General features: G+C 48.1%; 1 protein-coding gene across 6 annotated transcripts in view; it reads right to left on the bottom strand.

Moving 5' to 3' along the window:
• Sh3pxd2b (SH3 and PX domains 2B) overlaps nt 1–22465 on the bottom strand; it is a 116072-nt gene that overhangs the window by 62279 nt on the left and 31328 nt on the right. For all 6 annotated transcript variants that reach the window (XM_039087129.2, XM_039087130.2, XM_063268956.1 and 3 more), the window contains exons 3-6: nt 16033–16108; nt 10169–10245; nt 1174–1265; nt 678–703 (exon numbers count right to left, since the gene is read on the bottom strand). In XM_039087129.2, the coding sequence (XP_038943057.1) occupies nt 678–703; nt 1174–1265; nt 10169–10245; nt 16033–16108 (271 nt within the window). The remainder of the gene's footprint in view (nt 1–677; nt 704–1173; nt 1266–10168; nt 10246–16032; nt 16109–22465) is intronic.

The raw sequence follows: 22465 nt of genomic DNA, 5'->3' as shown, positions 1-22465 counted from the left end.
GGCATCATCCCAAGAATAGAAAGGCTGGTGGAAGCAAGCTTCCTGTACGAAAGGAGCCCAGCAGGGCTTGTGACCCACGGCAGTAGGCTGAAGGAAGCTTAGAGGCTAGCCAGGCCTGAGGCTGTCAAAGAACCAGGCCCAGATCTGCAGTTGAGTCCACCTTGCAACCTGAATGAATGGTGACTTCTCAGTCTGGCATTCCCTTCGCTCTTTGGAAAGTGCATCCTCAGTCCCCATGACTCAGGGCCCCTATCTCACCCCTCCTCCATCCTCTCACCCTTACAGAACTGGAGAAGGCCCTGAGTGTCCACATTGCTTTGTACAAAGTGGCATGGAGACCCAGAACCCTCTGCGGCACGGTTAGGAAGATGCCTGTCTTCCCACCCACAAAGGTGCTCTCGTCTCATCCACTTCATAGTAGTTTTGGCAAAGGATGAAATAGACCCCATCAATCAATCACTGGCTCATCCATTCATTCTGCTGATCATCACCACATGAAACTACTCATCCATCACTCACTCATCCCTCCGCCTGTCTGTCCATCCATTCATACATCCAACTACATATCCAGCCACCATCCATCTGTCCATCTATCCCTCTGTCTATCCATCCACTGCACTGCTGTGTCCTCAGGCACATGGCAGGAACCAAAGGAAGAAAATGGAGTGTATGCTTACCTGATTTCTTCTTCCCGATATGCTCCCTGTGTAGGAGACAGGTGAGAAAGAGCCAGTCAGTCCTTGTTAAGTATTGAGTTAAGATCCCATTAGGACGGTGACAGTCTCCACCCCACAGCATCCTCAGGGAGTGGATGGATCCAAGCCCACTCCAGAAACACTGGCTTCTTCCAAAAGAGACCCCCACGGGGGGTGGAGACCGTAGGAAAGATTCTCAGTCTACCCAGCTATCACAGTCTTTGATAAGCGTGGTGGAAGTGCAAAACAATTTCAGATTAGGCATGCTTCATCAGGTCCCATTGCCTGTTAAATAGGACCAGCCTTGCCCACTTACAGTGGCTATGAAGCCACAGGCAGTGAGGCCTTGCAGGGCAGAGGCAACGACCTCTGGATTAGTCTGCAGTTTGCTGACTCTGGGTCCCTGTGGGTCCCTAAGGATGGCAGGAAAGGATGAGGAAGGGAGTTGTCACCTGGGGAAGTCCACAGACCGACTTACTCTTTCGGGGGATTCAGGTCCTCAGGTCTTGTCTCAAAAAACTGCAGCACCTCATCGCACTGAGAGATGTAGGGGGGCAGTTGGATCAGGGCCTAAAGCAGAGACAGGGGTGAGTCCAAGGAAGGAGAGGGTGTCAAGAATGCTGTCGTCAGCGGTTCTCAAACTCAGGCAGACCTCGGGATTGCACAGGGGGATTCCTAATGCATAGACTGGAGCTTTAGCAGGCCTTTGGTGAGGCCTGAAACCAGGGATTTTTAACAAGCTTCCTGGTAATGCTGATGGCTTTGACTTGGATAACACACACACACACACACATACACACACACACACACACACACAGAGAGAGAGAGAGAGAGAGAGAGAGAGAGAGAGAGAGAGAGAGAGAGAGAGAGAGAGATGTAAGGCAACAATACATTCTGCTGGCATACGTGTAAACATTACATGTTCCTATGCACACAATCCAGCCCATACTACACGTGCTATTTTAGAAAGTGATGTTTTCAGTAACTGTGTGAATTCCATTCATTTCATCTTTATCTACCATATTCTGCTGTCTGCCGTCTCTACCACACAACTGGAGAACATCTGGAGTGTGTCCAACTAGAGTCTGAGTTTCCAAAGCTGAGACTGCAAAGGCCAACGATTTGGATACAGGGTGGATGGAAGTCTCCAGGGTGATGCAGGGTTAGCATGCCAGCCTCCCGTGGGCTAGTTCCTAGCCTTCTGGAAGAGTGGCTCAGCTGGGTCACGACAGAGCCCTGCTGTATCTACCAGCAGGCTGCACGAGGCTGAGTGAGGATAAAGGAGGGCATTTGTTCTGTAGGCTGACCTACCAACAAATATTCATGTCAGTGTGTAACGGTATCTTCTTTGCCTAGTAACGTACTGGAAATGAACAGGGCGTATCCTGCTCATCACAGGGGTGGCACGACACTGAATGAACACTTCGGGGTTTCAACAAGTATTTAGTTAAACCTTCCTCCTCTCTTAGCGCTGGATGAGGAAGATGGAGGTGCAAAAGTCTCCTTCAGAAGAGGGCGTTGGATAACCTGTGACTGACAGAGCCGGTTCAGCTCCATGTTCCTTACAGACACAGAGGCAGGGGTGCACACATGTATATGGGGGATTTAGATGGCCCACTGCCCCCACAAAAGCCTCCTAATAAACTCAATGCTTCCCAGGCTCTTGCCTCTCTTGCATTTCTGGGGTAGCCTAAGTGATAAGATGTGCCATGTATTTTCTAACGTCTCTGAAAGCCAAGCCCTGTGCTCCGCTCCTGCATGGAAACGCAGAACACCAGGCTCAGACACACATCGTAGAGGTGCGCACAGGGGACCCCAGGGTGGAACTGTATATACGTCTCTGAGGGTGTTCTGACCCCTATATCACTTCTCCCTCTCTAGTTAAGGATTCCACATTGTGATCAAATACATATTAATATCAAATTGGCCATGAAGCACCTTCACATGTACAGCAGAGGCTTGAGCACCTCCCCCTCCCCCCACCTCCAAACCCAGAGCTCGTTTTCCATCTTGCAGCACAGAAACTGTCCCTGCTAACATCTGCCCCCCACCCTCCCCCGTTCTCCTCTCCGTCCTTTGAGTTTCTCCTCTAGGCATGACCGTGTCTGACTGGTATCTCGCTCTCCCATTCAGGGGGTCGCCCTTGCTGAAGCACGTGTCAGGATTTCTTTCTTTGGACTGAATGACAGTCCGTCATCCATGTACTTTCCCTTCATTCATCCACAGACAGGCAGGCTGCTGGATCTCCATTTTTAGGGTGTAGCGGTGCTGGGGATGGGTCCCAGGGTTTGTGCACACGAGGTTAGTGTCCTGCCACTGAGTTCCACCTCAGCCTGGATGAGTTTGTGACCCAAGGTCTCAGTTAACTCCACAAGCTCAAAAATGGAAAGATACAGTGTGAGGGGGACGTCAGGGTGAGCGATGCTGACATGTGGCACGTTGATAATGTTTTCGAGAGTTTATTCCTTTTTATTTTATGTATAGGAGTGTTTGCCTGCATGCATGTCTGTGCACCATTTTGTGTGACGTGCCCATGAGAGGCAGTAGAAGGCGATGGACAGCCAGGGGCTGGAATCACAGACAGTCGTGAGCTACCATGTAGACACTGGGACTCAAACCCAGGTCCTGTGGAAGAGCAGCCAGTGCTCTTAACCACTGAGCCGTCCCCCCAGCCCCTCGTTGGTTATTATGATTTGCCATGAAGCATTTCCAGCTCTGCGACTGGCACCAGAACTGACCTTTGCCAGGGAGCAGAGACACATTCTCCTGCCCAGGGATCTTTCCTCCGAAGTCCTGTAGCTTTTGCAGCTAAACCACCAGTAGGGAGTTGCTCACGTGATGAACAGCTGAACTGTGCCTTGCGGTGTGACATACAGACACCTTACATCTACCTAGTCTGGGACAGCAACAGGCCCCTCAGCAGAACTCTCAAGATAAACTAATGCTCTCTCTAGTGAGGGAACAGCACACTGTATAAATCAAGCCTTTACGCTACATTTTGCTCATCTGTCCTCCAACACCTCTGCCATGAGTTGGAATGGGTAAGAAGTCCTTGCGAGCACCATACTCTTTCAGAACCATGAGCCAAAAGAAACCTTTTCTTATTAGCTATCCAGCCCCAGACGTTCTGTTATGGCAGCAGGAGATGAGCTGGTCCCGGCTGTACTCAGATGTCCTGGAGCTGGAGGTGTAGCTCAGTGATAGAGCACTTGTTTAGCATCCAAGAGACCCTGAGGTTCATTCACAGAACCAGTGAGTCACAGAAGCAGGCAGGTCTCTGTGAGTTCGAGGCCAGCCTTATGTACATATCGAGTTCCAGGATATCCAGAGCTGTATAGTAAGACCCTGTCTAGAAAACAACAAAGCAAAACACCAAACCAAATTAAACAAACAAAAACTCCCAGTATCGAAACTCAGCAGCATGGCAGCTCTAAGAAATGATTCTTTTTTGCTCTCTGCTGGAGAAGTGAGGTGAGGCATGTTCTAGAGGTAGTCTGATCCTCTGGCCCCTGTGTGAACAGAAGCTAGTGAGACCATGTCTCCCTCACATCCTTCACAGTGGTGCCATGGGCTGGGACTCTTCTTGAGGGTTTTATGGCTGGGCATATCTGGGCTTCCCCCAGAATGTGCTGCATCTGTTTCGGGCAGCGCTCGTGCCAAGTGCTGCCGGAAAGACAGCTGGTATCTCGGCAGCCCCACAGCAAGCTGAGTAGCTGTTTATAAGGCTGTGTGACAATAGACACTCATCTTGGTGGCAGTCCAGGAGTCATGTGTGTCTCATTGTGTCTTCCTAGAAACAGAAGTTCTTTAGATGTACTGTGGCCAAATAAACACATCTTCTTTGTGGTCAGACTTTTTGTTGTCTTTAATAGTCCCTACATTCCTAGAGACAGGAAGCTTTTGTTTTCTAAAATCTTTATAGCCCTGCCTCTTACAGCAACGGCTTTCAAGTTCCTGGAGATGAACTGTGCTGTGCGGCTGAGGTTACTCATCTCCCCTACCTCCTGCCCACATGAAGACCCTTTACCCAGGAAGCCACTCTTTCCTGATGATCTGCAAGGCTGCTTCCGTCAGTGCCAACCTGTCCAATATGCACGGGTCTGTTTCAGGGCTCTCCAATGGCTTTTCTATGCGGTACCAATTGTTAACTTTACTCTAGGTCTGGCAGAGCCCTTTCTTGCTTTTTACTACACACCTGGCAGCCAGGGTATGACCAGTCCTTGCCTATTTCTACCTGTTGGGGATTACCACTTTCCACTGGAATTCAGCTCAGTCTGAAGGAACCCATTGCCTTAAGTCAGTTCACAATGTCCTAAACAGACGTCTAAATGTTAGGGATAGCTTATGCATCTAGGACTGAAGCTCTCCTTTGAGGAGTATAGGTCCTATGATACTGACCCAGGGAACCTGGGCAACCCAAGTGTCAAATGATTGGCTTTGTTCTGATTCATTGCAAGGCTGACCTAACCTAAGCAGTTTCTTCCTTGTGGTTAATTCACCGTCTCTGTGACATCCCGTTTCGCAAGCAGCTGCAGGCAGCTGGTGTCTCTTACAGCTCCAAGCTCTAAAAATCTCCTTTTCAGAATAAAATGTCCGGAGGTTGGGGAATCCCTCGACATGAATGTAGCCTGATCTGGAAAGAATTGGGTGTGCTATGGAGAAAACAGGGCTGGAGTGATGTGGGCAGTGGAATGTACAGGCAGGAATTGTCCAGCAGGGCAAGGTGACCCTACGGACCTAAAGGTCTTGCCAACAGGGCCTGGACAGAGGGATGCTACCTTCAGAATAGCAATTTCAAGACTTATAGTTTTAAAAAGGGACGTGGGAGATGTAGAACCTTCCTCTGGGAGTTGGAAGGTAGTAGCCAAGAGCTTGTCCCTGCCCTCAACCCTTCTGAAGATGATTGGAGGGGTTAATCTGTTTTCTGTCGCTATACCAAAGTAAACCCAGGCTGGGCCCTTTATAAGATAAAGCTTTATTTGGCTCACAACTAGATGGCTAGAGTTCATGACTGTGTCACACCATGGTGAAGAAATACAGAAGAGGCCAAGAGCACCGGACAGTCTTGGTTTTTGTAACAGCAAGCTCTCAAGAAAACAGTCACTTGAGACCAGCATTAAGTCCAGGTCTTGCTGGTTCTGCAAGTTGAACACTGTCACACTGAAGGTCAAACATCCAACATAAAAACCTCTCGAGGGACAGTCTCCGTCCACATTCAGGCCATAGCACTGTGACAAAGTGCAGGCCCACACACTGCACCTCTTGCATTTTTATTTCTATGGAGGAAGTAAATGGCAGTAAATGGTTGAGTCTGGGTTCAACTTGCGAGCCCTCAGAGATGGTTGTCATGAATAGCTGTGTGGCTTCATTACCTCTTCTACACAGTAGGAGTACAGAAATCCACCTTCCATAGTCACTGGAAGGATGCAAAGAGGTCATGTCTGACCAGGAGCAAACTACTCCATCAGGAACAATTTTCAGCCTTTCCTAGATGCCTTCTGACCAAGAGGAGCCATTTGTCCCAACACTGCCCCCTTTTGTATATATAAAAAAATTCAGATTACAGTATAATTTACATGCCATAAACTTACTGCAAGTACCCAGTTCAGTATTTAGTAAATTATAGAGTTCTATCCTCACCCCCACAATTCAGTTTTAGAACTTTTCCATCATGCAAACATCCAATTTGCAATCCATCTTCCTGCCCAGAGTCCCAGGGACCAGGAGATGGCTCATCTGTGTTCGGTGCTCATAAACTCCCTGTCTGGCCATTTCACTGGCCGGTCATCTCCTGCATCTGGTTTCTTTCACTTAGCATCACGTTTCTCTGATTCATCTGGGTCATATAATTTACCCAAATTTAACCGCTTGGTATCACCACATTGTAGACTGCCCCTTCCATTTGGCTGTTATAACTTACTGTTGCTAGGAAGGTTTGCACAAGCCTCTGTGCGGACATAGCTTCATCTTATGTGTAGACCCATGGCTGACTGTGTGATGAGCTTCAGGGGATGTGTCGAAACAGGTTCTTGTTATGTACCTAGGCTGGTCTGAAATTTTTGTGATCTTTGTGTCTCAGCCTTCCAGAAACTGCCCCAGTATTTGCCAGATCCTCACTAACATCTGGCACAACTGTCCCATGATTAATACCAATCTTCAGTCCCCGTCTGCATGACCTCAGTGATTCACAATGCTAAACATTTCTTCATGTGTTTATTCTAGTTCTTTCTTTTTTTTTTATCTTTTTTTTTTCTTTTTTCTTTTTTTCGGAGCTGGGGACCGAACCCAGGGCCTTGCGCGCGCTAGGCAAGCGCTCTACCACTGAGCTAAATCCCCAATCCCTAGTTATTTCTTTTTTTTTTTTTTTTTTTTTTGGTTCTTTTTTTTCCCCCGGAGCTGGGGACCGAACCCAGGGCCTTGCGCTTCCTAGGTAAGCGCTCTACCACTGAGCTAAATCCCCAGCCCCAGTTATTTCTTTTTTAAAGAGACCTCTCACTGTGTAATCCTGGCCGGCCTTGAACCCATTTGCAGACCAGGCTGGCCTTGAAATCACAGGGTTCATCCTGCCTCTACCTCCTGATTGTTGGAATTAAAGTGTGCACCACCATGCCCCACTGACATGTTTATTATAAACCCAGTCTCCTCTTGGGTGACGGTGCTATTACAGTTTTTTTTTCTTGTCTTAAAGTCTTTTAATTCTGGAGTTGTGTAGGTTGTTGTCGAAATTCTTTTTTTGTTTTGTTTTTTCAAGACAAGTTTTCACTATGTAGCCTTGGCTCGCCTGGAACTCACTCTGTAGACCAGGCTGGCCTCAAACTCAGAGAGATCTACTACTTGCCTGAGTGCTGGGACTAAAGGTGTGTGCCACTACCTGATAGGAGTTCCTTATGTCTTCTTAGAAAGTCCTTTAAAATGTTATTTACAAATATTTTATCCCGTCTGTGAATCTCTGTGACCTCTTTTCCATTTCCTAGTGTTTTTTGTTTGTTTTTGTTTTTGTTTTTGTTTTTGTTTTTTTTTTTTGGCAGAGAGCTTTCTAAGTAGGCTTGCTGAAGCTGAACTTGACCAAATATTTTTAAGGACTGTCACTTTTGGTATCACAGTAAAAAACTCATAGTTTAACCCAGGGTCATGAAGGTCTCCTCCACATTTTCTTCTGAAAGTTTTCCAGCTTTGGCTCTTTTATTTAGGGCTCTGGCCCCGTCTGTATATGTGTGCACATATATGTCCACGTGTATGCATAAGGATGTGCGCAACATGTTCATGTGTACAGATGTGTGCATATGTGGAGGTGAGACGCCTACACTGCTGTCTTCCTCTGTCACTATTTACCCTATGTTTTGAGCCACTGTCTTAGTGAACCTAGGTATCAGACATTCAGATAAACTAGATGGTCACGGAGCCCCTGAGATTCTCTTCTCCCCTTCTCCCAGCACAGGGATTACACATGTTGGCTATCACATCTGGCCTTATACGTGGGTGCTAGGGATCCAAACTCGGGTTTTCATGTTCCAGAAGAAGACATATTCCCCACTGAGTCATCTCTGCAGCTCCTGTGACCCCTTTTGAGTTGATTTTCATACAGTGTGAAAAAAGGACTCAAGTTCATTGCATTTGGCATGTGTACAGATGCTATGGTGTATCTGAGGTTAAGGAGAGCACAGTTTAGCTCTAACCCCTCAGGGCACAGCTAGCTAGAGAAGGATTTTTGTAGAAGTAATTGAAGATTAAACAAAATCACCAGGGGTGAGCCTTAATCAACATGAATGGCGTCCTTTTGGGTTAGGGTATGGGCACATAGAGACAGCGCGTCCTGTACACTCACAGACAGTTAACTGAAAGTCACAGAGAAGGCCTGAGACCCTGCTGCTTGCATTTTAGCTTCCAGAAGTGACGGAAAACCAATTCCTGCTGTGGAAATCACCAAATCGGTGGCCATTTGTGGCCCCGATGAACTAGGCAGTGAGTAGCTGTCCCACCTGTTTATTAAAAACCCTTTTGAGTTGATTTTCATACAAAGAAAAAAAATCCTCGCTGAACTGTTTGACGCCTCAGTGAGCATCAGTTAGCCTGGCATGTGGAAGCCATTACTCCTGGCTCATAACTTAGTCCACTGATCTGTGCATGGGTCCTAGTATAGCACTACGGAGTCTGAATTACTATAAGGAGGGAGGAAGGAGCCTTGTAGGGAGTCCAGGAAATAGCAAATGAGGCTTACCTTTTAAGGTCCTTTGAATTTACACAGACACAGACACGGACATAGACATAGACTCGTACACACACACACACACACACACACACACACACACACACACACGTGCGTGCACGCGCGGTTGATCTTGTCAGCACCATTAAGAAGCCCACTGGATTTCTATAGTATTAAATCCAGATAGAAAGATTTTTTTTTCTGTTTTAGAAAAAATGTTCTTTTTGCAACTCTTAGTCATTTATTTAGAGTTTAGTTAAGCTTGTTTTTGAAATAGGGTTTCACTGTATATGTAACCCTGGCTACCTAGAACTCATTGTGTAGATCAAGTTCACCTCAAACTCACAGAAAGTTGTACGTCTGCCCTAGAGTGCAACTGAAGGCAATCGCTACCTCAGCTAGCCCTATCCAGAGCTCTCTGAACTTCTCTTGACCATGCTTTGTGGTCCAGTGTTTAATGCTGCACTTTTGGTTAAGTACGTTTTTAAGGGTTTTATGTGTTTTTTTTTTTTTTTTTTGGAGCTGGTGTGAATAGAAAGAACTCTCCTGTCTCTCTCTGTGTCTCTATCTCTATGTGTGTCTCTGTCTCTGTGGTAATGTAGGTGCACAAGTGTATGGACGCAGATAAAAGCCAGCCATTGGTATTGGGAGCCTTTCTCCACTGTGTTTTGAGACAGGGTCTCTTACAGAACCCAGAGCTTGCTGGCTGGCTGAACTGGTCAGGCAGTGAGCCGTCAAGACCTTCCCGTGTGCACTCCTAGACTCTAGGTTCACAGTCACTCAGTACATTCTACTAGGTGTGGCAAGCTCTTTATTGATCAGGCCATCTTCTCAGCACGAGTGGAAGTGTGTTCTTAATTTCCTTTCTGGATATAGAGACAACTGGTGACTACACACGGCACCTGCATCCTGTGATCTTACTATGCTCACGTAACAGAGACAATAACAGAAGTGACGGCATGCTTCCTTCCCAACCAGTCCCATCCAACAGCACTCACAGGCAGGCCTCTGTTGGAACTTTCAAGGGGCGAGAGGCCAGCTGCTCCATCAATAGCAGGGGCTGAATGCTGACTGGAACATTCATGCCCAGGGCAACACCACACTGCCACTGAAAGTGGGTTCAGGTTGATTCCAGAGTCCCATGGGGGTGGGGATTTGTATGTTTTGCTCTGTTTTGTCTCCCACCCTCGAGTGAACATTTGGCACTCGGAAAGGAAAACAAAACAGAACACCCACGAGGAAAGATGGTGTTGGCATCTCAGCTTACCTTACAATACTCATCAATTGGTATCAGGCGTTTGACGGCTACATCCCGGATGTGGCTGCGGCGAAAGAGGATTTTGCCTACAGGGGATGAGAACACACTCAGCACAGCAGGGACTGGTGGCCCACCCTCCAACCCCTGCAGTGGCTCTCCAAGGGTGGACTTGAGTGGTACCGAAGTCCTAGCTGCCCTCAGTATTTCCAGGCTGGACCTGGGTACACAGGTAGCCATGCCCAAGCCAAACTTCTCAAAGCCACATCCCTCTAGCATAATGACTGGGGAGAGTGAACCTAACGGGTAAGTGTTTTATGAGGATCGAACTCACAGCCTTATTCATGCTCTGCATATGCTCTGTGATGGAATCACACACCAGCCAACCCAGGAGCAGGTTAAGCATGGTAGCTACTACAGCCACTATACATACATATGGGCTGCACTGTGTAAGTACGATATGGGCAATTAATGCGACTGATGGGGACTCACTTCCAGCATTTCATGTGTTGGAAACATGCACAAGCCTCTTATGATTGTATATGCTCGGCACTATTAGGAGGTGTGGCCCTTTTGGAGTAGGTGTGTCACTGTGGACGTGGCCTTCAAGACCATCATCCTAGCTGCCTGGAAGCCTGTATTCTGCTAGCAGCCTTCAGATGAAGATGCAGAACTCTCAGCTCCTCCTGCACCATGCCTGCCTGGATGCTGCCATGTTCCCACCTTGATGATAATGGACTGAACTTCTGAACCTGTAGGTAGGCCAGTCTCAATTAAATGTTCTCTTTGTAAGACTTGTCTTGGTCATGGTGTCTGTTCACAGCAGTAAAACCCTAAGACACATCTCTACCAGCTATTCTAAAATACCCAGTTAGTAGCAGCCAGGAGCAGGGGCACACTGTGATATAGTGTTAGCAAGCCATTCTCTCACCTGCTGTTAAACCATCCTGCCCCATCCTCTTACAACATTTTCCACCAGGCTCTGGTGACCACGCTTCTCCTGGTTCCTTCCATGAGGTCCCTTTTCTAGCTTCTGCATCTCTGTGAAATCAGGTGGAAGAGTCCTGCAGGAAGAGCTCCTCCAAGCTCATCCTGGGCCGCAGACTCCCTCTCTCCCTCCCCTCATTCATGTCTCTGCTCCTGTCTACCCTGTCTACGGGTCTGCTAAACTCTTGTGCTATTTGACTAATGATTCTGTGTCTTTCTGATCTAGCCGTGCTTGCTAAAAAGAAAGATCTAGCAGATACATCAAAGGGTTTGAAGAGCTTTGTCTTCTGAGAGACAGATCATCTTCTTTTCTTCTAAGCTTTCCCATATTTACTGCTTTCAGAAACATAAAAACATTCTCCCACAGAAGAGGAGCCGGTGTTGAGAGCCTGTTTTCCTCAATGGGTCCCCATGGGAACCTGGAGGTGGGGGCAGCAGGCTCTGCTGATTGTCCTAATATGGAAAGACCCTGCTGAGAATCTGGGTGGGGAATCCTTCCCAGGGCAGGACTGTCCCCAACCCTGCAAAGATGCTGACATCACCAATTCAAGTCCACATCAAGCTGGCGGCCTTCCCAGCCCCAGTCAATCAAATAGCCACACTTCTCACTTTAGCGGGCCTCACTCAGCAGGTAAGGCTGTTGGCAATCTACACTCCACCAAAGTGTCACAGTCTCTGAGCCTCCATGAGTAAGAAGGAGCAGCTCTGGGCAGCAAATTCTTTCTGCGTTCATCCGTTTCTCAAAGTGGGAGAGAACTGTCCCCTTACCCCAACCCTAAAACTAACGTGTTCCCTTTCGGTGGCAGTTCCCTTCTGTACATCAGGGAGGAGAGCAGTATACGGTATACAGGTTTCCTACTGTAAAAGTAAGTGGGCTCAAAGTATTTACAACGAGCATGGAGCCATTGCCAACTTATACTGCAAGGAACAGACTTGTCTCAAAACCACCACACAGCCAGTCTGTTTTGGTTAATTTACTACTATTGTTATTGTTTCTGTTGTTTGGTCAAATTGATACAAACTTGAGTTAAAAGGAAACATCGCCTAAGAAAATGTCTCCATAAGACAGGCCCCTAGGCAAACCTAGAGTATTGTCTTGGATAACAATTAATTTGGGAGGGTCCATTTAACTGTGGGTGGAGTTACTCGGGGTCAGGTGGCGGGGTGAGCCAGGAGCAAGCCAATGAGCTGCATTCCTCCATGGTGCTGCCTCAACTTCCCTCGGCGGTAGACTGTGACATGGACATGTGAGCCAAACAAGCCCTTTTTTCTCCTACTCATGTTTGGTCGCGGTGTTTCATCATAGTAATAGAAAGCAAAGGGAGCCAGAGGCCAACGTCAAGGCTTCGCCCAGAAGTTTAGTGGGTGGAAACTCCTCCCTGGGCTTCGAAGGAGCTTGGGACACTGAGGCAGGAGGAAAGCTCACTGGGTGGTTATGGCCAATTCCTCCTACACCGTGTGCCAATCAACTCTGGAGCCCATGACCAGGAAGAATAGGGCTTTGTTTTGTTGTCTTGAGGTCTCCTCCACAACACACCCAGAACCTGGCCCATGGTAGATCTTATGAAGGAGTAATTCCTGTGTGCCCCCCAAGCGTCAGCATGCGTGCGACACTGTAGTTAAGAACACGCTAATCCTTTCTCCCATGTGCAGGTCTCTGGGGCCAGCCAACCCTGAGGCAGGTTACGCTCAGGCCAGGCTCGAGGCAGCCTGGCCAACGCTCACAGTGGCTCCTACTTGTTAGTGGTGCCTCTCTGGTGAAGTGTGGGAACGGTGAGTCCGGGAGTGGGGGGAGGGTGGGAGGGTGAGGAAGGACAGTGGGGCTACCTCCATACTGGAGTGGAAAGGGTGTTCAGGAGAGAGAACAGCTTTGGTGGGAATGGGCGGCTTTTGTTTTCCACAGTGGAAGAAGGCCAAACTGTAATTCTTAGTTCTCAGGTCCCATCCTCTGCCAAGTTGGCCTCCCCAGCCCTTGCTGGGATGGAAAGTCCTCACAGGCTGGCCCCCTCCCCCGCCTTTGTGCTAACATGAAACTTGCTTTTGTCTTGCTGACAAGGCAGTCTGGCTAGAGAATTGACCTCAGGAGAGGAGACCCACTTCCTGCCCACTGCCTTGGCCTGGGGAATAGCTGAGAGGTGGGGCTCAGAAGGGATGGGTCACAGGTCCTGGAGCCCCTGGGAATCCTAGGCTGGAAGTGGGCACAGGGACAAAGGGGCTAAGTCCTGAGAGCAGCATTTTCTCGAATTCTTGCTGGAAAAGAATTACGTAACCACAAAGGCTTTTAAGAGCTGGGGAGAGGGGTCGGGCTCAAGTTCTCTGCCTTGGGAAGTTTTCCAGAGCTGACTTTTCTTTCATCCAGAAGAAAGCTACGGCTACATCTTACTGCTCCCTCTCTCTCTCTTGAAGAAATCCTGTTTTTTAGGACCTGGCTGAACTTGAACATTCTGCTCATTCCAGAATGACTCCAAAATGCAAAACTGAGAACCCCCAAAGGAAGCCCCCCAACTCTCCTCTTTTGCTGCCTTTGCCGAGAGCCTATTCTGTGCTAGGAACTGAACTTTGGGTAGCAGAGTCACTGTCTTATTTAACAGATGTGGAAATAGAGGGGCAGGGGAGGGGGGAAGGCTTCGGGTGGTGATTAAAATCACGGGGCTGAAGAGGTCTGGCTCCAAAGTGTGTGCTTTGCAGCCCTGAGTTTTGGCTATTGTAGCTGGCACATGGGGTTCTCTCCACTGGGGGAAAAATTCCAGTGTGGCTGATGTTTTCCCAGTGGAGTGACTAAAAATCATTAGTTTTTTTTTCTTTCTTTCGTTGTTGTTTTTTTGATTTTTGTTTTGCAAAGGATTCTCTCAGCAGCGGGTCCTAACCGAGCCAGGCTGATAGTGCCTGAGACCATACTGGGTGGGCACGAGTGTGACAGAGACCTGTTGTAGGATATTTGATCACACTGTAAAAGCTGAGATTGGATTATTTACTGGGGAAAAAAAGCAAAACAAAAACAAAAACACAATCTGTTTCTAGTTGTGGTGGCTCAGCCCTTGGGATGACACACCTTTAATCCCAAACAATGAAGGTGAAGTTATTTTGCAGAAGGAAGCACTCACATTAGAAAGTGTTGTCTAATTCAGTGGCAGACAAAATAAGTAGTCAGAGAAAGATCTGACTGAATAGGATATGCCCAACTCTCAGGGGAAGAGAGAGGAAGAGGAGGCTACTTAAGAGCAGGACAGAGAGGGAGGAGACAGTTTTACTGGGACAGTTGTACGGTGGCAGGTACAAGAGAGAACAAGCTAGACACGGGTAAAGACAGAATGAACCAGAGAACGAGAAGGAGCCAGAAGATTAGGACAGGTTGGCAAAGTTAGAGGCCAAGCAGAGCAATTCAGGAGAACCCAAGAGAAGCCAGATTGAGTCCGTCAGTGTAGAGAGGAGTTTGACCCAGAACAGCTGAGTTGACCAGCCATCCAGAACCCAGAAAGAACTAGAAAGGGTGAGCTTATTCAGCAGTAAGCCTCAGAGGCTGAAAACATTTTAGGCGTAGATTACAATGTACAGAGGCTAGAAGCTTCCAGGGCTAGGCCTAGGTTAGCAGACTGAGGTAGTAAGCCTCAGAGATGACAACTGCATCAGGTGAATAAAAGGTGCATTTACAGGGACCCAGGAAAGGAGGAAGATTGTGAGGTCTCCACGCCATGGATATCTGGGGTGACTATACTGACAGTCAAACATGTGTAACAACATCAAGTGAGAGATGGCCTCAGGGACCCGTCAGACACGTACACAGTCTTCATTGGCGCCATCTTTACAGAAGCATTCTCACCCCCAATTTGCAAGAAAGGAAATCAAACAAATACTACTGAATCATTTGGCGAGGTTAGGTGTGTGTGTGCGCCTAAGGTGACAAGGTTGGAAGTGACTCTGGGCATGTAGCTCGGAGCCACCATCCCTGTTTGTATCCCACATCTGCCATCTGTGCACGTGTTTGCAGTTTCTCTGGGCCCTAGCTCCTCCTCTGTGACGGGAACGTGGAGATGACTACCTGTAGAGCGGGAAACTAACTGGAGCTGGGGTGTAATGTAAATCGCTTCGCGGTGCTGACATCCAGTGACAGCTGTAAGCAGCAGTTGTTGGAACTTGGAGCAGGTTCTGTTCTGCATAATTCCTCTTTTTCATCTAAAGTCTTCACGTTACTCTTCGGTAGGGCTGGGGCTGGGGCTGGGGGTGGGGGAGCTGGGTGTGCACACAAGTGCGAGCCAAGACTGCATTGTACCCTTTGCAGCAGCTGGTTTAACAGCTGGTATTCGAGGTGCTTGGTAACCACGATCCCAACCTGTCCTGCCGTACTCCGCAGAGTCTGTGGATAGGCTAGGCTGGTCCATGCCTTACACTATCCAGGATCAGCCTGGAAACCACAGGGACCCTTCTAAGCAGACAGCATTCTCTGACAGGGACGTTAGAAGGATCTGAAGTGTCAGAAAATTTCTATGCCTCCATCAGACTGGCGTGTGCGTGTGTGTGTGTGTGTGTGTGTGATGTTATTAACTGCTAATTGTTGTGGAAGAGCTCAGCCCACTGTGAATGGTGCCACCTCTGGGCAGGAGGTCCTGGACTATATAAAAAAGCAAGCTGAGCAAGCCATGGTGGGTGAGCCAGCTTCTTCCTTGGTGTCAGCATCAGCTCTCAATTTACCTCAAGTTACGGAGACATGGGCGATGAAGGGAACCCGTTTGGCAGTGGTGTTCATCCTAGCAACAGATGCTAACCAGGAAAGAAACAACACCCCTCCCCCAACGGTGATGTGGGGATGAGCTCATGTGCTCTTGTGGGGACTGGGAACTGCTTTTCAAGTGACCAGGCTTACCCTGCTAAAGAGTGTACACCTTACCCACCTGGCAGAAATGGGATGATCCTCTGCTTGGGGTCCTTCTGTCCCCCTTCCACGGGGAACTTGTCCAACATCTGCATCTACACGAGGAGGGAATAAAAGCAAAAACCTTTTACGATACAAAACACACATAATCTGACAGCCGAACGAAACTTGTGATTTGACATATTAGAAGTTCACTTTGTCCAGCTTTTCAGAAACCTGAGCCTATGGAGATGGGGTCTCGATCTGAGGCCTATGTGAAGGCAACTGTTTACACCCACAGCTTCCAAACCGTGAAAGCTCAACATTGCAAAAGACCATTCTTAGCTGGTTTGTTTGGTTTTTTTTAAGATTTTTTTAAAATTGAGTGTACATGTTCGACATGCATGCTGGTGCCCTCAGAGGCCAGAAATGTTAGGGCTCCCGGAACTGGATTTACAGGCTGTCGTAACTGGCCAGATGATGGTATTAGTAACCAAACATGGTTCTTCTACAAGCAACAGCTCTATGATAACAGCTCTTATCACGGAGCCATCGCTCCAGGCCACCATTCTTGGTGCTCCTAGAGTTTAAGCTGTGGGACTTGAAATGTAAACCATAGCCTAAGGACTTCTGTTTACAGACACCCGGTCACTCTGCATTCTGGGAAGTGATGGGTGTGTTTAAATGCCCTTCACCTTTAAGCCTAGGCTTACGACATCATTCTATTCCTGATCCACTCGGAAACTCCAAACCTGCCCAGCAGAGCCCAGTGCCTAGTCCTATGTCGTGTGCATGAGCCAGCCATGAAGACATGTAGTCTCAAAAGAGCCTGGAAAACAGCCTGGTGATTGTGAAGTAGTGTGTCAGATACCACAAAACAGGCAGGGTTTGAGGACAGAGCAGGGGGCCGAGTATAACCAGCCTGTGACTCTCTGGCAGCTTCAGAAGGAAAGTGAGGCTGAACACGGTGATGCACATCTTTAATCCCAGGGGCAGGTGGATCTAGCTCAAGGCTAGCCTGGTCTACATAATGAGTTCCAGGCAGGGGTTGGGGATTTAGCTCAGTGGTAGAGCGCTTGCCTAGCAAACGCAAGGCCCTGGGTTCGGTCCCCAGCTCCGAAAAAAAAGAAAAAGGAAAAAAAAAAAAAGAGTTCCAGGCCGTAGTTCCAGGGATAGAGACTGAGACCTTGTAAAAAAAAATATTAATTTTAGAAAAAGGAAGAAACTAATGTGAAATCTCTGGCTTGGTACTCAAAAATCACAGGAATCCGCCACTCAATTCTTGTGTGTTCTGATGTAACTTGAAGGGTCTTCCCCTTCGGTTCCCGTAATAACAGCATTGTGGCATATTTAAAACTGGGCTGGGCTCAGGACTCCTCTCTGTCCACTCTGGCTTCCTGGTTACATGTGCATTAGGATGGGTCAGGATATGTTGCTGTAACGAGCTCCACCCCTCTGAAGTGGGTCTCATCTAATGATCAGCAACACATATCGCTTCAGGTAGAGGCTAACAGCTGCATCATAGTTTGCCGTTGTCTATTGCCCTCTCTGTTGTGAAGGACCTACTCCCTGACACCGACTTCTCTGCCATCTGCAGTCCTGGAGGGAGGGCACAGAGCCTTTCAACTCTGCCCATGGTCCAGCCCTTGGCCTAGTTGCCCATGAGTGATCAAGCTACCCTGCTAACTGGTGGGTTGTTTTATTGTTGTTTTCGAGACAGTCTCTCTGTGTAAGCTCTGGTTATCCTGGAGCTCACTATGTGGGCCAAGCTGGCCTTGAACTTATAGAGATCTGCCTGCCTCTGTCTCCTGAGTGCTGGAATTAAAGGCATGTGCTGCCACTACCGTGCCTGGCTCAACAATGCAATTCATGGCCTCTGTCTCTGTCTCTATCTCTCTCCCTCTGTCTCTCTGTCTGTTTCTGTCTATCTCTGTCTGTCTCTGTCTCTCTGTCTGTCTCTCTGTCTCTCTCTCTCTGTCTGTCTGTCTGTCTCTCTCTCTCTCTCTCTCTCTCTCTCTCTGTGTGTGTGTGTGTGTGTGTGTGTGTGTTTTTCTCTCATGCTAGGGATTGAACCCAGGGCTTCCCCACATGCTAAGCCAGCACTCTGCCACTGAGCCATCTCTGGAGCCTAACAGAGGTTACTTGTTATAGCAGCATATCCTGACCCATCCTAATCCACATGTAGCCAGGAAGCCAGAGCAGACAGAGAGGAGTCTTGAGCCTGCCACGAATGGCTGACAGGTGAGAAGCCTCCCCACCACTATGCTTTGGGGGAAAACATCACCCTGATTCCATAGACTCTCTGGTAGAAGGAAAGAAGTTTGGAAAAGTCCAGGAGGAATGAAGCACCAGGAGGGAGTAAGCACACAAGAAGAAAATGCGCCCAGGAGCAGGCAGGCACTGCATCTCAGCGGGATCCACCCCACCCCATCCCTACTCTGCCTTTACTGTAGACACTAGCACTCAAGGTCTGAGAGGCAAAGAATCTGGCCCAGTGCCTGCAGCCTGTCGTGTAGCAAGGCCAGAGCCTGCAGTTCAGTGGAACTTTGTCATTGCAAGAGCTCCTCTCTGTAATGCCACCAAGACTGGAGAGAGCAGGGGGCATGTGCATCAGGCTGGAGCTTCTGGCTTCTTCTGTGCTAGTTTATACAATACCATGGGGAGTGGGCTGGCCTCAGGGTGGCTGGGCTTGCAGGGCAGCTGGAGTATGTAAGCTTCACTCATCCATTTTCTTTATTATTATGTGCAGTACTAGGGATGGAACCAAGGGCTTTGTACATGCTAGGTAAGAGAGCTACAATTGTAAGCACTGGGGTAGCCTGGGTTCCATTATCCATAGTGTTATTTGTGGCTGTTCATCACCGGCCCCTACTCCATCCTGCGTTGGGACAGTAATACTTGGTCCAGTGTCCTTCCCTGACTGCCGAGGCCACTGTGGGCCTCCTTGGGAAGATGGGTTCATTTCTGAAGCGTTCTTCTATACCAGCACATAGCAAGCTTTCAAGAAACACTGTCAAAAATGAATTCTAACAGTGAGGGAGTCTGAGGACTGCAGGTGGTACCCAAGAGTGTTCTGGACTCTCCAGGATATTTTATGTTGAACCTAAAACTACTGGAAACACAAGTTTAATGAAAAGTGTCGGTGGATTCAACCGAGAACCTCTTCCCACAAAGGGGATCACTTCAAAGGACAGTTAAAATCTCTAAAGAATAGCAGTCACATTACTAATATAACACAACAACAACAATAATGATGACGATGTTGACAGTGCACGGCAGTTGACAGTTAACTGTCTTCTTATTCATCAGATCTTTACAGTGACCTATGTGAAACAAATGTTACAAGTTCCAAGTCTCAGATGAGGGAACTTGGGATCAGAGAGGACAAGCAATTTGCCTTAAGCCACACAGAAGGGCAGGGGCATGACCACTCCCAACACCTTCGTCTAGTCACGTTCTCCTAATATCGTTCTTCAGCTGGATTCAGGGTTACGTGGATATGGAAAACCAGCTTGAGACGAGGCAGCCTCAATATTCTGTGCACATAGGAACAGCACATTCCATTTTCAAAAGCAATTCATCAGTCTTAGCCGCACAGGCTCTGAAATTTATAGGTTTGACTAATGTTATCCCCTTTACCTTCTCAACGTTAGGACAAAGTCGAAACATCACTGAGGGGAAGCACGTTGTAAAGAATACAGTGACAAGGCTACTTCTGTTCCGTGCTTTGGTGCTTTCTGAGACCTTCTTTGGATGTCTACACTGGCTAGCAAGTATCCACACTGGCTACTGTGTATCCACATGGGCTAAGGAATGTCCATACAGGCTAATCAGCGTCCATACTGGTTAATGAGTATCTACACTGCTAACAGTGTGTCCACATTGGCTAATGAATGTTTCCATTGGCTAACAAATGTCCACAGTGGTTTATAGACCACTTGTCGAACCTCAGATAAGTCCCCTTGGGGCAGAAAGCTCCACCAGCGACATCCATCATCTGTCCCATATGGCATTTAGGGAATGAGGAACATTGTGTCGGAGACTGTGAGTAACACTGCTTTGAAACTGATTTGGGAGTAGCTTAGTAGCATGGCAGACTGTGAGGTTTTTTTTTCTTTAACTGTGTTACACATACACAATATACAACACATCTTCCAACCATATGTGGGTACACAGTTCCATGGCCTAATTGCGCACCCACTATGTAGACAGCCATCTCCTTCACCATCTTCTGAGCTTTGCATCAGCCAGAGTACCAGACGGCTCTTCATCCACCCTCCCTGGTGAATGCCCCGTCTGCTTCAGTTGATCACTCTGGGTACCTTGCTCAGGCAGAGTGAAACATCTGTCCTTTTCTCTCTGGCCTTATCCTACTCAGAGCATGGTGTTCAGGTCAATCATACTACAGCCAGTATCAGAACTGTTTTGTTTTGTCTTTTGTTTTTGTGAGATAGGGTGTCTCTGGGTAGCTCCAGTGACAGCTGTGACCCTCCTCCAGGGGGGACACACTGAACCTGGGGGATTCAGAGTATGAAGGCTGCAGAACACAGTGGGAAGTGGACCCATGCCTGAGGCTTATTTGTCAAGGGCTCGGGTGGTGCTCAAGCTGTAGGGAGGAAATGTGGCCATGAACCCATGAACTGGATGCTGAGAGCAAGTCCATCTCTTCAGACCTGGGTCCCAGGGAGGTAGTAGTTGGATCCCTGCTGTTTGGGGCACGTGACTTCCTCTTTAAGCTTGAATGTTTCCACTTGTGAAATGCCCATGATACTGACCTCATGCTGGTAAAGGGGGGTTTAGTGAGATGGCATTTAAGAAAGGCATCTCAAAGTTCTACCAAAGAGTAGTTGATATTTTAATACATTTCTCGGCTGGGTGCTGCTGTGAGCACCCCAGTCACTCTTCCCCAGGGCCTTGCTTGGATGTCCACTCCTTCCATCACATCCTGATTGACTCTACAGCACTAACTCAGGCTAAGGTAGAAAGTGAAGCTCAGGGAGGCTGAGTGACCTGTCCCAGGGTTAGGACCTCCCATCAGGTGTTCCTACTCCAAACTTTTCTGTTCCCCTCCAGAAAAGAGGTCTCTGTGTGCCTTGAACACCTCATCCTATGGTCTAAGATGAAATTAAGCCACTGTGGTGGTTTGAATATGCTTGGCCCACAGGGAGTGCTACTGTTAGGAGGTGTGGCCTTGTTGGAGGAAGTGAGTCACTGTGGCGATGGGCTTTGAACCTCTACCCAGTGCTTCTTCTGTTTGCTTTCAGAACAAGATGTGGAACTCTCAGTTTCTTCTGTACCATGCCTGCCTGGATGCTGCCACATTCCCACCTTGATGATGACAGACTGAACCTCTGAACCTGTAAGCCAGCCCCACTTAAATGTTGTCCCTTTAAGAGTTGTCTTGGTCATGGTGTCTGTTCACAGCAGTAAAGCCCTAACTAAGACAGCCACAGAGGAATTTTTTTCCTCCAAAGTAATGATGCTGATGTACTAGACGCAGGCTGGAGCAGTAGCTGCTGCCATGTGCCACACCACAGGGCCCAGACATGAAGAGAGACAAGTCTTTGACTCGGCAGCCCTCGCTCTAGCTGCATCCAAAGCCGAAGTCCTTGGTCTTCGGGGCTCCATTCCGCTGACGAACATGAATCTGGGAAAATCCAACCTAGCTGGACTTCTATCTGCAATTATGACAGTCGGACAGACACTAGACCTTGAGTCAGAAAGTGAAGAACTAGACTGAACCCCAGCTCTCAGATCCCAAATCTTGAGAAACTGGAACCATGTTCTTCTTAATCCCAAGCAGCCTGGGTCTGACAGTCATTCTACCAGTCAGCAGCCCAGGGCTGGTCTAACAGTTTCCACCTTAAAAAAAAAAGGAAAGAAGGAAAGAAAGGAAGGAAGGAAGGAAGCAAGCAAGCAAGCAAGCAAGCAAGCAAGCAGGCGAGCTATACCTCACATACCACAAAATTCACTCGCTAAAATGTAGTTTTCTGTGTATTTACACAGTCAGCAATCATGGCCACTTACCTAGTTCTAGAACCTTTTCATTACTCCCTAAAGAAACCCAACACCTACAACCACCATCTGCCCGTTGTCCACTTCCCGAAGCCCTGTGGGATTGCTCCCTCTGGACACACGCGCCATTTTAACTTGCGGCTGGTAGCAAAAGCAGCATCAGAGAGCAGAGTGGCTAAAAGCATGGACTCTGATGGACCACAGCCTCCAATCTGAGTACTGTCAGACTAAGCTGTGTGACTTGGGCAAATGGGCGAACCTCTCTGAGCCTAGGCTCTTTCACTTGTGTAATCAGATAAACTGCTTGTGATGATTAAATGAATAGACTGAGCCCACGAGCAGAGCCTCAGGAATGCTGGCTGTTTTTACTGACATGATATCATATCACCAATGAGAATGCTCAGACACAGAAGATTAAAGGTGTGGGCCCAAGCCACACAGCTGAGCATGGCTGGGCC

Source organism: Rattus norvegicus, chromosome 10, assembly GCF_036323735.1.
Source record: "Rattus norvegicus strain BN/NHsdMcwi chromosome 10, GRCr8, whole genome shotgun sequence".
Lineage (NCBI taxonomy): Eukaryota > Metazoa > Chordata > Mammalia > Rodentia > Muridae > Rattus > Rattus norvegicus.
Note: the sequence above shows the minus strand (reverse complement) of the source record. Positions and strands in the feature narration are given on the sequence as shown.